At 39.4% G+C, this 14,516-nt stretch overlaps 1 protein-coding gene across 3 annotated transcripts in view; it reads left to right on the top strand.

Moving 5' to 3' along the window:
• Window positions 1-14,516, top strand: part of FSTL4 (follistatin like 4) — a 375,555-nt gene that overhangs the window by 346,010 nt on the left and 15,029 nt on the right. For 2 of the 3 annotated variants that reach the window (XM_080997135.1, XM_080997133.1), the window contains 3 exons: window positions 9,718-9,879; window positions 11,609-11,743; window positions 13,785-13,811. In XM_080997135.1, the coding sequence (XP_080853261.1) occupies window positions 9,718-9,879; window positions 11,609-11,743; window positions 13,785-13,811 (324 nt within the window). The remainder of the gene's footprint in view (window positions 1-9,717; window positions 9,880-11,608; window positions 11,744-13,784; window positions 13,812-14,516) is intronic. The other variant, XM_080997134.1, reaches the window with a different exon arrangement.

The raw sequence follows: 14,516 nt of genomic DNA, 5'->3' as shown, positions 1-14,516 counted from the left end.
TAACTAGTATTAGTTGGATCTGCCTCTCTTTGGTTCTGGCTCCACTTATTGTTGGTCTCCCACCCTTCCATTCAACCAATAGGCACCAGCCACCACTGATAAATCCTCATGTGGGAAAAAGCTGCATTGTGTGGGGACCTTCTATGTCAGCAGGGGATTCGGACATTACCAAAGTTGTGTGGGAAAGACACATGACACAGATCTTCCCAGTCCATTGAAAGAGTGTGAAAGAGGAGCATGAAGTAAAATATGGGACATTTTGAATAGGATAGTTTGAAACAGCACCATTTTGTGAAAAGTAAAACTACTGATGTTTCTCTAAGTTCTGCTCTCTTTCACAACATTTCTTTCAAGAAGATGGAATGAATCTGGTTCAATGCACTCTGTGCCTGTGAATAGTTAATAGGGGTCATAAAGAAACGTAGGTATGCTGGTAATATGCTTTCTCCCCTTATATGTGCTCATATCACATTAGAGTTTTGTATTTTATACATCAAGTTTAGCGAAAGAAAAGCCATTTATCATTTCTAACAGAAAGCTTTTTTGGGGGATAAAGAGCCTCATAAAACAGTAATCTGCTATGAAAATGGATAGTTTGCAAACCAAAAGACCCCTGAGTGCCAGGAATCATTTTCCTTGGTTGCTGCTCCGTAGAATAAGTTGACATAAATCATCGTAACGTCTTCCATGAAAATGGCTACCAAAGGTGGTTGGCTCCTCAATCCAATTTCAGAGATCATCCAAGAGAGCTCCCTAGTAATAGACAGCCATTTGGAACAATGTAATGTGTGGCAATCTGGCATTTAGAAGAAAAACAGAAAGTTAGAAAAATTCCTCCAGTTTTAGATCACAATCAAATGGCATATGAGCGATCTGTCCATGTAAATCATTGATGCAACATCACAATGTTCTTTCAGCTGAGAGCTTTACATATGAATCTGAGTAGAATATTTTTGCCTGCTTGCACATTTGGGCAAACGGGTTTCCCCCCCCCCCCTACTCTGTACTGGATTCAGGAGGTGTTCATGTTTAGAGGTTAAATAGATAGGCGTGGTTTCATGGTTAAGTCAGTTATATTGCTGGCAAGGAGGTGTGGGAAAGGTTAAGGTTAGATAAGGCAACAGGTGAGCACCCTTAGGCACTGCTATGTATTGTGAAGGTCATAGGGTTCATCAACACTTCCATTTGCCCCACTTCTTTCCCCTGGAAAACCCATGCTTTAGTGCTGAATCATATCAAATGGCAATCGAGTTTTCCACAGAGCAGGTTTCCTGGAGGGAAAGCAGAAGGGCAAAGGCAAAACCACTTGGACCCGTGTCTAGATAGCACAGGACAAGCTGAAAACCACTCTGGCCCATGCTTCCTAGGCCTGGTGTGGACAAGCCCTTAGCCTGTTCTGGAGACCCACCTGCCACATCTTCCCTGAGTTATGGGGCCTTGGATAGGGTTGGGCAGGAAGGGGCCCTTGCTTTGGAGCTGAGCCTTGTCATGCGCCTTGAAATGGGCAGGGCTTGACTCACCCAAGGTTGAGCTTAAGTTAGGTTCCCACTCTGTAGATTTAGTTTAAATAAAATATGACCCTAGTTCAACTCCTCACATCTCACCCATTTATTCTTGGGTTCAGTCACAGATAGATTGGTACATTCATTCCTTGCTACCAGTGCACAACTGGTTGCCATCACCCTCCTGTTGTCTCTGAATCCTCCATTTAAGGGGGGGGGGAATTTAAAAGAGGTTGGGTGAAATCAGGAATGTATTGGAAGTCCAATGCTCCTTTGGAAAGTGAAAGACTAATGTGCAGTGCCCACTAATCCTTCTGAAATGGTGACATAGTAATTTCACTTTGAGGCAATTTTAATGGAGAACTTTGATTCAGTACTGTAGGTGACTAGTGACAATCTTTTCACAGGATAAATGTGTGCATTCAGGGCTGCTGCTGAAACATATGGGAAAGCTTTGTTCCATACTTCTTTGGGATCCTCAGAGAAATAAGGCGATACCTCAGCCTTTATTAATTCCAGTTGACAAGTCTTAATCATATGGCACTGAAGTCTTTGTTACTTTTGCCATTGGAACAACCACCTTGAAAGCATGCACCTATAGAAACCTATCCAAGCCTTCTGCGGCCGTATTCTCCGGCCCATCACTAGCTAGAACTGAACAGGCAGATCGCAAGAAGACAACCTTCAATGGTATCTGCACAGCTATAGAACTTTCTACCCAGGGAAACTCATCAAGCCTCCCCTTTTCCTGTCTTTAGATGCCCATTGAGAACTTAATTTCAAAACAACCCATAAGGCTTTTTACAAGTGTGTTTTATGGTGCTTTTGTATATAGTTATGCTGTTGCAGCCACGAACATATTTAATTGGTGTGTTGCTGTTACGCTATTTTAATGCTGTGAGTTGCCTTGGGAAAGTGTTTCGTTCATTCATTCTTTTTAAAAAGGATGTTAAATTAATAAATAATAGAGGTCTAACAACAATGACTACTTTGCAAATCTTTTAAAGTTCACTTGGTAAATCACTGTGTGGGAAGATGGAGAGGGAATTATTATTGTTGTTTAAATTTGACATGCCTACTCAGAAGGAAGTCTCATTAAGTTCCATAGGGCTTGCTCTCAGGTAAATGAATTTACCTGAATTGCAGCCTTAGCCCTTGTTCACAGCCTAACTACTTCTATGAGCACATTAATGATGATGATGATAGTGAAGAAGTTATTGCATGAAGAGACATCTTCATTCGTTTCAACTGAAGAGAAAGTAAAGGGACCAAGAGGGACATTTTCTGCTCTAGTGAAGTGAATGAATAATCCCTTCAGCATAAAAGAAGCCGTGTGTGTGTGTGTGTGTGTGTGTGTGTGTGTGTGAGAGAGAGAGAGAGAGAGAGAGAGAGTTTTCTGACTCTAGACTGGAGCATGGATGTTGATAAAGGAAATATGGATTATTTATTTAGAAATGTGTACCTCACCCTTCGAATGCTTTTGCACTGCTAAGAGCAGCTGACGGTTAAAATACAGTATGCTGTCCAGATGCTAACTATTGATTCCCATAATAAAAGAACAATATAAAACAAGCCAATATAAAAAATTAAAACAGGCACAGCATACAAACCCCCCGAACAGAGTGCACTGTATAATACACCACCTGCCAGGCAGAAACTTGCTGGAACAGAAATGTTTTCACCAATCGATAGAAAGCAGTGAGGGAGGAGGCCAAATAAACCTCCCAGGATAAGGTCTTACATAATGCTGGTTGCAGGAAGGAGAACACAAAAACCAGAACATAGAGATTAGGCAGGCTGTTGCAGGAGGAAGTGGTTCCTTGAGTATTTTAGAGCCAAGCCATTTAAGGTTTTAAAGATAACCACCAACACTATGGCTTATGCTTGGAAATACATTGGCAACTAGTGCAGTTGTAGTAGAATGGGTGACATATGACCCCATGGCCAAGCACCCACGAGCATGAGACTTGCAGCTACATTTTAAAGTTTCCCAGTGTCTAGCTCAACAACTTTTCCGTCCGGATTTTCACTGTTTGAATTATGGCAACCCTACCAATGTCACCTTCAAGGCAACTCCATATTGAACATACTACAATAATCCAACCTGCATGTCACTAAGCTGTATGAATTACTGCGGCCAGGTCTTACATTTTGAGGTACAGGTGAAGTAGGAGCTCCAGCCTAAGGACCACCTTACCCTGTACATTCCAAGTGGATCACTGAGATCACCTGGGGAAGCACCAGTGCTATTTTTCTAGAAAAAGAGGTGCTGGAGCTCACCATGAACACCTCTCTCTTTCTCAGCACCTACCCAAGAGATGCTGGAACTGAGTTCCAGTGAGTTCCCTCTGGGAAAAAAGCCCTGGGGAGCACTATTAGTATTAGAAGTCGTGTCTTCTGTGTTGTGGAGCCATCTCTGTGGAACTTCCTCCTACTGGAAGTCAGACAGGCACCATCCCTGCTGAGTTTCAGATACTCGCTTAAAGCACTTTTTTTCAAAAGGTCCTTGCATCATGAATGCTTTCCTGATGTTTTAAAATATTCTGATGTTATTCGTTCAAATTCCCGAGATCTCAAATTTCTGAGGCTTTAAATTTCTGAGGCTGAATTTATATATTTAAATTTTATATATTGTATATTTCTTATCATTGTAAGCTGCTTTGAGACTTAGGTAGGGAGAAGTAGATTAAAGCGTTTCTGATACTGTGTTTTAATTGTTATATTTAATTGCCCGGGGAGCTTAGGATGAAAGGGGGGGGTAAGAAATCATAATAAAATGTGATATATAATATTGTTGCACGCCACTCCAAACAGTGCCAGATTCCAGGGGTTCCAAGTGCTTACCCAGGGTTCTTGTTTCCTTTTGGGAATGAGGCACAGCAGAGATGGTGGTGTCTTTATGATATATGGTTTATTTACATGTATATACAACCTGAGCTTGCAGTAGAGGGGTCCACAGCATTAACACCCCAAAAGGGTCTTGCCTCTCCCATAGCCACAGCCTTGGATTCCAGCAGAGTTCAACCATTTCTCTGCCTCTCTGGCTTTCCAGCTTGCTGTCTTGCTTCTGGGATGCAAAACTCCCCCCTCCCCCACAAAAATTGTCCCAGTGATTCCATGTAGATGATAAATATAATGAGGAAACAAAGCTGATCCTTATGGGTCACCATATGCCATTGAAGTGTCCACCAGAAATGGAGTCTTCTGGAGTAGGGTCTTACCCCACTCCAAAAAACAACTGGAACCATTTCAAAATGATGCCTCCCAATCCCATCTAAGGCATATAGTAGCTAAGATTCTGCTGAGAAGTCCAACAGGGGCATATTTACTTTGCCCAATTCTCAGCATAGGAGAACAATAGTTTCGTTCCAAAAACAACACCTGAAGCAGGATCAAAGTGGTGGGTGTTTTAAACTCTCACTTTTTTAAAAAAATTGGTCTTTTGCTTTGCTCATTTCGAGCACTGCTTGTTTAAGTAAAGTTATAGAGCTTCATCTTTGTTCTGCTTGTGTTGATTAGCTTTAATTAGCATTATTCACTAATGAAAGAAATACTCTTGCCGTTATGCTATCAAGCACTTGCAAGGATCAAGCCACATTCTTTGCTTAAATGGCTGGTGATGAATCAGGCTATAAAGAAAGTCAGTCAAGAAAGTCAGGTTAGCACAATTGATGGGCATTCGTACCAGAAGTGTTTAAGAAAAACAGCCCAGCATTCATCTACTTGCTTTTCATACAGACAAAACTGCCTATGAATCATAACCTCCTATGAATTTGATTGTTATTTTTTCCTAATGAGCCAACCTGCTTTTTTCCTCAGATGCAATATGACTTCAGTATGTTACCATCTGCACATAATTTTGCATTGTTCTACCCTAGATTCAAGGGACAAAGAAATTAGGTAATTAACAGATTTGTTTAAATATCATCAATCTGCCCATGTTAACAAAAACCCTCAGTGAGTTTGCCTATTTCCTTTTATAGATATCCTTTGAAAACAGGTTATATTAAATGAGGATGCTACTCTCATGCCTATTTAAAGATATGATGTAATGCGTGCTAAAATTAGTTTGCCCATGGTTGTAATGAGAATTGCTCAGGAGTATAGTGCTATTAATACTTTGGACTTTTCATTCTTGTTAATTTACTAAGAGAAAGTTGGCTTTTGTAGCAGCCTCAGTACACAAATCTCTTTCCTTCAGAGAGAGACTCTAACAAATCTGGCATGCATTCTTCCAGACAGTTCATGATTAGTAGGCTTGGCAAAGTCAGAAAGCATACTGTCAGCCTGGTTAGAGACTCTTATGGTATGTGAAGCTTATTGTAATGAATGGCAGAAAATATCCTAACAGCACAGTGTGCCTTGATGGTTTTATGGATAAAATAAGATAAAACCAAATGCCTGATTTAAAATGGAAGCAAAGTCAGTTCCTATCTTCTCTCTCCACAATTGCCTCCAGTCTCTTCAGTTCAAGTTACACCTGAGCTGTCTTTTTTTACATCTTTGTAAACAAAAAGACTTGAAACCATGCTTCCCTTTCTGATATCGTTTACAGTATTCACCAGAACTGGTGACTTGAGAACTATTTTAGGGATCAGTATGTAGGTGCAAGATAATGGAATCTTTCTGTGGATAGTCACCGGAAGGAAATAGCTCAAGGGATATTGTGGATGAATATAATTGCTAGATGTTCTTCCTTTCTGAAAATAGCACTAGAGACATATTAATTAGAAGGGTTCCTAGCAAGTTTTAATTCTGGGTTTTGGTGTTCCAAACTGAGTTACCACGCAAAAAAACAACAACCCCAACAACAACAACAACAAATCACACATTGTGCTTGCATCAAAAGTTTGTCAGCTGACATCAACCTCTTGAAAGTACCTTCACTGTGGCAATATTATGAACTGAGCTAGCTCAGTTTGGTGAATATGGCCCCTCTGTGATACACTTTAAAAATGTCTAGTCAAGTTCTTGCAAAAAATGCCAGTTTAAAATGCAACCTGGGAAGATTGGAGGGCTCTCACTATGTGTGCAGATTAGTGCCAAGATGAAATAATGGGGGGAATGAATGATAAGAGTTTTTAATGGTTTCCTCCACTCACAAATGACAAATTCATGGCTAAAGATGAATTTCACAAAGATTTGATGCATGCTGATTGTAAACAAGAAATAAGTATTTTTGAATCTTTGAAATTGTATAAGATTTGGTTCTAATGTGCAGTCTAATTATAGTGTCTGTATTATTTTTCCACTAGAGCTGCCAAGATACACTTTCACACCACTCTGTTACTGATTTTGCTTATTTGGGTCACACACTACTGAGTGAATGTAGGAATCAACCCCTTCTTTCTTCAGTTCCTGTTTAAACACCAACCAAAACTATTCCAGAATACCATTTTAAATTGGATATATGAGGCTGGTTGGGGCCCATAGATAAGAGAGCATTCTCAGTATCATCACCACCATTTTTTTTGCAGCATACAAAATCAAAAATGCAATTTTCAAAAATCCATACGTACAGTTACATAAGAACCCACCCCTCCATTTTACAATGCTATAGGGGAAAAACCTTCCCTATACAAAACATATGGCAAACACAAATGTGAGTGACATCATAACAATGTGACTAAACTAGCTTGGCTGAGGGGAAGGAAGGCAGCGTAAGGAAATTACCCTAAATTCACTGAAACACATCATGGTGCTGAGAAGAAGAAAAATCAAGGTAGCTTTCAACAGTGGTGAAGTTTACTTTTTCAATACAAAATGCTGCTATATACAGCTGCATATCAAACTAGTTATTTGATAAATGTGTATTTTCCTCAAATGGGGCCTTATTCTATCTATCCTTTAGAGACAAGTGAATTCAAACAGCACTTTTTATTGCATCTATTCCGGTGGTAGAAATGCTCAAACTGTGATCATCTCAGGAATGCCCTTCAGACAGGAAAGCAATGTCTTCAACATGCTCCTTCAGGATAGATATAACTCTCACTGATGTTAATGGTGTTAATTTGTATTTTATGACAGAGAAGATTCAGCCCAAATTGCTCCCTGTTGCTGGTGTTTACAGTTTTATTTATTTTTACTCACAAGACACCAGGGAGAGGACACAGAATACTGCCCTCATTCTAACGTGTCTTCATGCCAATTCCACTTCATCACCTGCCTTTAACATGAAGAATGAGGGTGTTGCTCCTTGCTCTCTCAAGAAACTTGTGCATTTTTTAAAAGGTTCACATCAGTGCTGGGATTGCATTCACCACCGATCCTAAGTTTTCATGAGAGCTTCCCATATTTTGTCTGCCCAAACCTCTGAAATGTCTTGCCTTGAGTCCTGTCAGGGAAAAGATAAGGTATAAATAAAAATATAAAATCATAAAATGCCCCCCTCCACCAGCAATTTTGCAGCCTGAAAAAAACAGTGGGGAAAGACAGAGGGTATATTTAAGTTCAGCATTAGTACACACCACAAGCACAGAATTCACCTCTTCAAATACCACCAGCACGGTACATCCCATCTGGGATGGTGTAAATCTGAAATTCTAATTTTGCCCATTTCATCTCAGCACTAAACCAAAGATAGTTTTACAGGCTGGACTACTAAAATGTTGAGTTGTTGACACCTATGTAGGATTGAGCTGTTTATGGCAAAATTAAGCAGTTTCTAATGCGTGCGTTGGTTATTTTTAAAAGCCATTGGAGTAAATAATTAGATTAGAGTCAAATTTGCAGCACAACCCGCCCCCCAAGAATTACTTATTAATCTCTCATGTTAGAATTCAGTAAAGACCAGTGTTTCTTTTAATAAATTGTGTGTTATTTATTTATTTAGTATTTCATTTAGTCAACTGCTTCCCATTACAAACCTCAAAGTGTTTTACACACACACACACACACACACACTTACACACTTAAAACAAATGCATATATATATATATAAACATTTCTTGAAATACATATAAACAATTTAAACCACAATAGTATGTACATAAAATCATTCAAATCCAATACAGATATGAACTGGGATGAAGATCTCCATTTAGAAGACACAGCAAGAGGCAAAGAGAATAGAGATCTGATATATAATGGGAGGGAGTGCTAAAGGATAGGGGCTGCCACACTAAAGACCTTGACAGCATTCAGAATGGGCCTCTTGGTAGGATGACATCTCCAGGATACTTTCTCCCACAGAATGCAGTGATTGGTTGGGTATGACACAGTCCTTTGGGTATCCTGGTCCCAACCTGTCTAGGGTTTACACACCAGTACCAGCATTTCATTATTATTGTTTTGTAAATAATTTTTGTTGTTTTTCTTTTTAAAAAAAAACACAAAATTTAACAGCCTTTCAGATACATATCAAATACATTTGCTCTGCTGAGCTCGTGACTTCCCTCCTTCCCTTCAGCTGGTTTTCCAATTTCTAATAAATTGTATGCGCATTTTAACTGCCAGTTTCTGTCCTTCAATATATATATCAAGTCCATTTTTGTCCATGGTCAGATACTATTTTTACATTATGTTACAAGATTTATTTCAGTCCTGCTAGTGTCTTCACATTTTTGCAATTATCTTTCAAGTACTCAATATATTTACTCCATTCTCTTTGGAATTTCTGGTCACCCTGGTTCCGGATCTTAACAGTCAGTTTGGCTAACTCCGCGTAGTCCATCACACCAGTACCAGCATTTCAAACCTAGCACAGTAGCTTATTGGTAGTCAGTGCAACTCTTTCAGCAGCAGTGTAATGTGGTGTGTGTGTCTGTGTGTGTGTGTGTGTGTGTGTGTGTGTGTGTGTCAACTTTAGAGTACACAATCCAAAGCGGAAGAGTGCCAGTGGAAGGTTGCCAACTCTTTCTCATTCTGCCAGCTGTCAACTCAAAATCATTCACCCAAAAGGTGCTTTTCTTTCTGCAGGGAAAAGATACAGGCTTACCACATAATTTCCCAGCATTGCAGAAAGGTACTTGGAGTGCCGTCTTGAGCAGATAAGTGATAGGAAAGGAAAAGTTTACAGCCCCTTAAAACACACACACACACACACACACGAGAAAGAAACATGAAATTGCACATAATGTATGGTTTGGATCCATAATGTTTGGGTACTCTATATCCCTAGCTGCCACAACAATACCGTGTTGTAAGTTGTTGATGAGTAAGAGCTGACATCTAACAGCTTAGTTTAAAGCCACCCATTGTTTTTCTCTCTCCACAGTGCCACCAGTGATTCGGGTTTATCCTGAAACCCAGGCACAAGAACCCGGGGTATCAGCCAGCCTCAAGTGTCATGCTGAGGGGATCCCAAATCCCAAAATCTCCTGGCTAAAGAACGGCATTGGTATCATGCCCAAATTGTCTAAGCAACTGATGCTATTAGGTAAGGGTAAGAAAAGTTTGCTTTATCTGACGTCAAATGGAACCGAATTTTTGCTTTTTCTCTTTGCAAAATCAACATCAGTCAATACTTTCTACGGTTTCTTAGGTAAAATCTGGATCAAGTGCTGCTGTATTGGTTGAGATGAAAAATAATTGGCCCTGTGATGCACCAAATGGGATGAAAAATAATTGGCTCCGTGATTCACCAAATGAGCCTCAATGGTGGATGCCCTATGCAAAGGATTTTGCTGGGGCACTATGGGACTTTCTCCCCTTTCCCCACCCCATGCATCCCACATACCTCCTGTGTGAGGAGTAAGGAGAGGGGGAATCGTTCGGTCTGACAAGCTGAAATGTCTGTGTTGACAAAGCACAACGCTGGATTCCTCCAGTACACTATCCCTTTTCATATGCATATTATTGGAATGAACAGAACATTATTTTCTGTGTTACTGGAATTAACAGAGCAGGCCTGTTGCACATGGGTGTGTGTGGAGACTCCATGAAACAGAAACCACCACATCCCAAGTGGGACAGTTTTTTGTTCCATCAAGGGTGTGTTGGGGAAATGAGGGGCTCTAGAATCCTGTAGATCCTTGACTGCCGCAACAACCCCAGGATGTGCTCCTGGAACACCCTGTTTCAACCTTCACCTCTAGCAGAACAGCTACTTCTGGGGAGTCCTCTGCAGGCATTTTGGGTGTGTGTATGCTCTGGTAGTACAAGTACCACCCTACTAGTGGGCCTCTCACCTTTATGCAGCATGTACACCGCTCAGAAAGCCCCTCCATGAGCCAAATGCTGGCTGAGTGAATGTGCCCTAAAGCAGCTCTCAATTCTTTTCATCAGTTTACAGTAAATTTCTCAATTCCTGTATAATTGCCACTTTTAGTATCTTATATTCATAGTGACAAACTGCCTGTAAAAAAGCTATAATCAAAATTAATATCCCAAAATTCATGTACAGGCTTTTAAACAGACTCTGGAAGGCCACATGTTTTTCAAAGAATTTTACAATGCTGCTGAATGGAAATGATTTTATGTGGTTTTACTTCATTTTTAATGTTAAGTTACTGGCCGGTGAACTGTTTTAGACTGTTGTTTTAAGTGGCTGGCGTTACCGAAATGTGCCATTGTATTTTATGGCTGGTTTTGCTCCTTTGTGAAGGCTTTGCTTTAAAAGATACCCTAGAAATATGTGAATAAATACAAGAAATGAAAATATTATCAGAAGTTCAAAGATTTATCCATCTGATGATGTATTGTCTACTGTCATTCTCTTATTCTTAGAAAGATAAGTAAACTTTTGTGACTTTCCAATGTCATGGTAACCAATCATTCATCCTCAGTATTTCTGGACTTCTTCAACTGTAAGAAATCTCAATTCTGGAACAATGAGTTCAAAAGCATAATTGTAAGGCTGAAACCCTGCGTTGTATCCAACATAGTTGCCCTGTTACTGTTAACACAAGGACTTCCTCCTGCACCATAGAACTTCCTTTCCTCTTCTCTCTCTCTCTTCCCAGTCCTCCAGAACAGATGGGCAGGTGTGCAAGGAAAGGAAAAAGTCCTTGCGCTAACAGAATTACTTTGTTGGATAAAACCCTCTGAGCCTATTTGATTTCACTGGAACTCTCTGTCAAGTAACTGCGTTTAAGACTGCAGCCTAAAAACCTCACTTTCCAGAGCTTGTTACAATTTATAGCTTTTGTGGATCTTTTTTGTTGCAGCAAATGGAAGCGAACTTCACATCAGTAGCGTTCGATATGAAGACACAGGTGCCTATACTTGCATTGCTAAAAATGAAGTGGGAGTAGATGAGGATATTTCTTCTCTCTTCGTTGAAGATTCAGCTAGAAAAACTCGTAGGTTTAACTTTTACACACACTTTCTAAGCTCTTTACTATATCTAAGGTTATGGTTTGAGATTTTAAAACTGCAGACTTAATTGAATGGTACCAAACTGGGTTTTGCCTGAGTAAAGATTCACATGATCAAGCCTAATTTCAAAGTAGCTGTCTGCTTCCCATTTATCACCAACAATAGTTAATTAATTACGCAATTCTAAGGGACTTTGTGGTTCCATTCACTGTTGTTATTTAAAACTAACAAACTCTGGTTAAGAACTTCCACATTGTTCCTTAGTAGTCTGCTTTAATATATAATGAGTCTGAAGCAAAGATGGAACATGAGAAATTTAGTGATGGGTAGATTTCTCTATGGTTTGGAATTAAGCCTAACCCCCACCCCCAATCAGTTCAGCAAACATCCAGCACAGTGTAACAGCAGCAAGAGTGCATTTGCACCTAAAGGTTTTCCTGCAGACTCTGCCTCTTTTAGCTTGTCTGGAACACTTTCTGCCATATGTCCTCTTCTAGTAAATCATTCAAGGCTGGGGATAATGCAGATGGTTCCATCCAGGTCATGAGCATTATAGGCTATGGATAAATCTCTAGACCCTGTTATGCTCCTGATGACACAATCTAGAACACACCAGGGATTAGAAACCTTCAAGCTTGCTGTGATTATCTTTATATCCCCATGATGTCCTCCAAGAGATCATTGATGCTGGGGCAGCCAAATCCATACCTGTGGGGTCACAGTATTATCCAAGGCCACCATGCTCTGATGGCATCTGCTGGGCTATGTTATGGCCTAGAGTTTAGGGGTACTCTTTTGCACCTATTTTGGAGTTAAAAGTGCTCACAAATCAGACCCATACCACTAATGAAACCTCATGGAAGTCTTGCTTATAAAATATCTGCAGGATGTCTCCTAATTTGAAGAAATATGTGCAACATGATACAAGGTTCAGCTTGCATAGCAGGGAAGAATGCAAGATTTTTCATTGACAGTCATAGAATTACATTTCTTGCCATGCTAATTAAAATTGCAGTCAATTTGTATCTCTCATTTTCTTGATGCCTAAAGCTAACAAGGCACTGCTGCAAAAGAAAAATATTTGAAGCTATTTGTCTATTGTTTTCAAAACGCAACATAAGATTGGTCTCACAATCCTTTGTAGCATCATGGCAACCATTGCATAGCACCGTGTACTGCCAGCTTTACACATTACATTTCTAAGATACGCCAACAAGATATTGCATTTAAAGATTTAGTGCATGAATTTGACAAACATGTATTTTCAAATGGGCATATAATCACAAAACAACAACCCCTAGGCAACTGGGATTGACTACAGCTCCCTAACAAATGTGCCTTCAGTCACCAACGCACAATGGAAGATCAGCCCCAGGCATTTGTTCCACAAGTGAGAAATGTAAATAAATATTAGGGAAAAGAATACGGTAATAGTAATCTCCATAGCAAGGCTGTTTTTGCCAAGAGAGGGCTGTAAAAATAAATTAATTAAAAAATAAAACTTTGAACATCAAAATGCTCATTAATGAATATTAATGAAAAGAAAGTCTGCTTAGCATTATGATTTCTGTAATTATCTGTTAGAAAATGCATTGCATTTACAGCAAGCTTTCATGTGGTTACAGCTTCTGTGTGATTCTACAAGATAAAAGGCCATTATTGTGGAAAGAGGAGAACTGTCTGCTCATGAAGAGACATGTTTTGTAATCTTTACTTAGGCAAAAATCAAAAATATTTAATTTAATGAGAATTTTCTCTCTATAAAAACTTTGATGTTTGCTGTGGGGGAGGGGCAATAGAGGCTTCAACAGAAAAACTGAATTTGGTGAAGTTTATTTTGTCATGTCTTTACTCAAGTGACATCATGTGTCTGAATTAATACTGTAAAGCTATCAGAGGAAAAACAATTTTAAAAAACCAGAATGTTAAATTCCTTTAATTGCTGCAATGAAATTTTGACAATGTTTTTTTTTTTTTTCCTTTTCTTGATCATTTTCTGGCTCTCCCATTTCTCTGATGCTGCAGTTGCAAACATACTGTGGCGAGAGGAAGGTACTGCAGTAAAATTGTCTTGTTGTAGTGATAATGTGCTTGTCTGCTTTAATAATTCCATAATGGACCATTCTCCACTGATTTGCCACTAACTTTAGCAATGTCAGCAGGTCTCAGCTTAGCACGCAGGCAAACCCAACAAATAACTGGTAGAATATTAGTGATGCAACTTTTCTAAAAGACTCTTAAGTTTCTATGATCAAGATTTTCTGAATAGGCATTCAGAAAGTTAACAACATTTGAAAACAGATTCTTAAGTAATTATCAGCAGAAACACCAGAATGAAAGTCACAATTTGCTATACTTTAAGTGGAATGTAAGTACTCTAATTTACACCAACAAATCCTGCTGTTCTTTGTTCATCTACATCACTTGAACAGATGTTTATTTTCTAGGCCACATATTTCAGCTCCATATTTTTTGCTAAATAAATATCAGAAAAGCTGTTGCTCTCCTTCCCTTCAACCATGTAGAACACTGCTTACTCCAGTGACAATTGTTTATTCAGCTCGATCAGATTTATAGTGAATCCTACAGTTCTGGTCTCTATGCAGGTTAAAATAATCCTTTAAACCTTCATGGATTTACTTATTGAGGTCTGATTCGTATATCACCACAGCAGAGCAAGATGTGTTTTCCTTGGTCTTATCTCATGTCACCATGACGATATATTAAAAAGCTGGACCACATGATGGAGCCAATTGC

Source organism: Podarcis pityusensis (genome assembly GCF_964106645.2).
Source record: "Podarcis pityusensis genome assembly, chromosome: 2".
In the NCBI taxonomy this organism is placed as follows: Eukaryota; Metazoa; Chordata; class Lepidosauria; order Squamata; family Lacertidae; genus Podarcis; species Podarcis pityusensis.
Note: the sequence above shows the minus strand (reverse complement) of the source record. Positions and strands in the feature narration are given on the sequence as shown.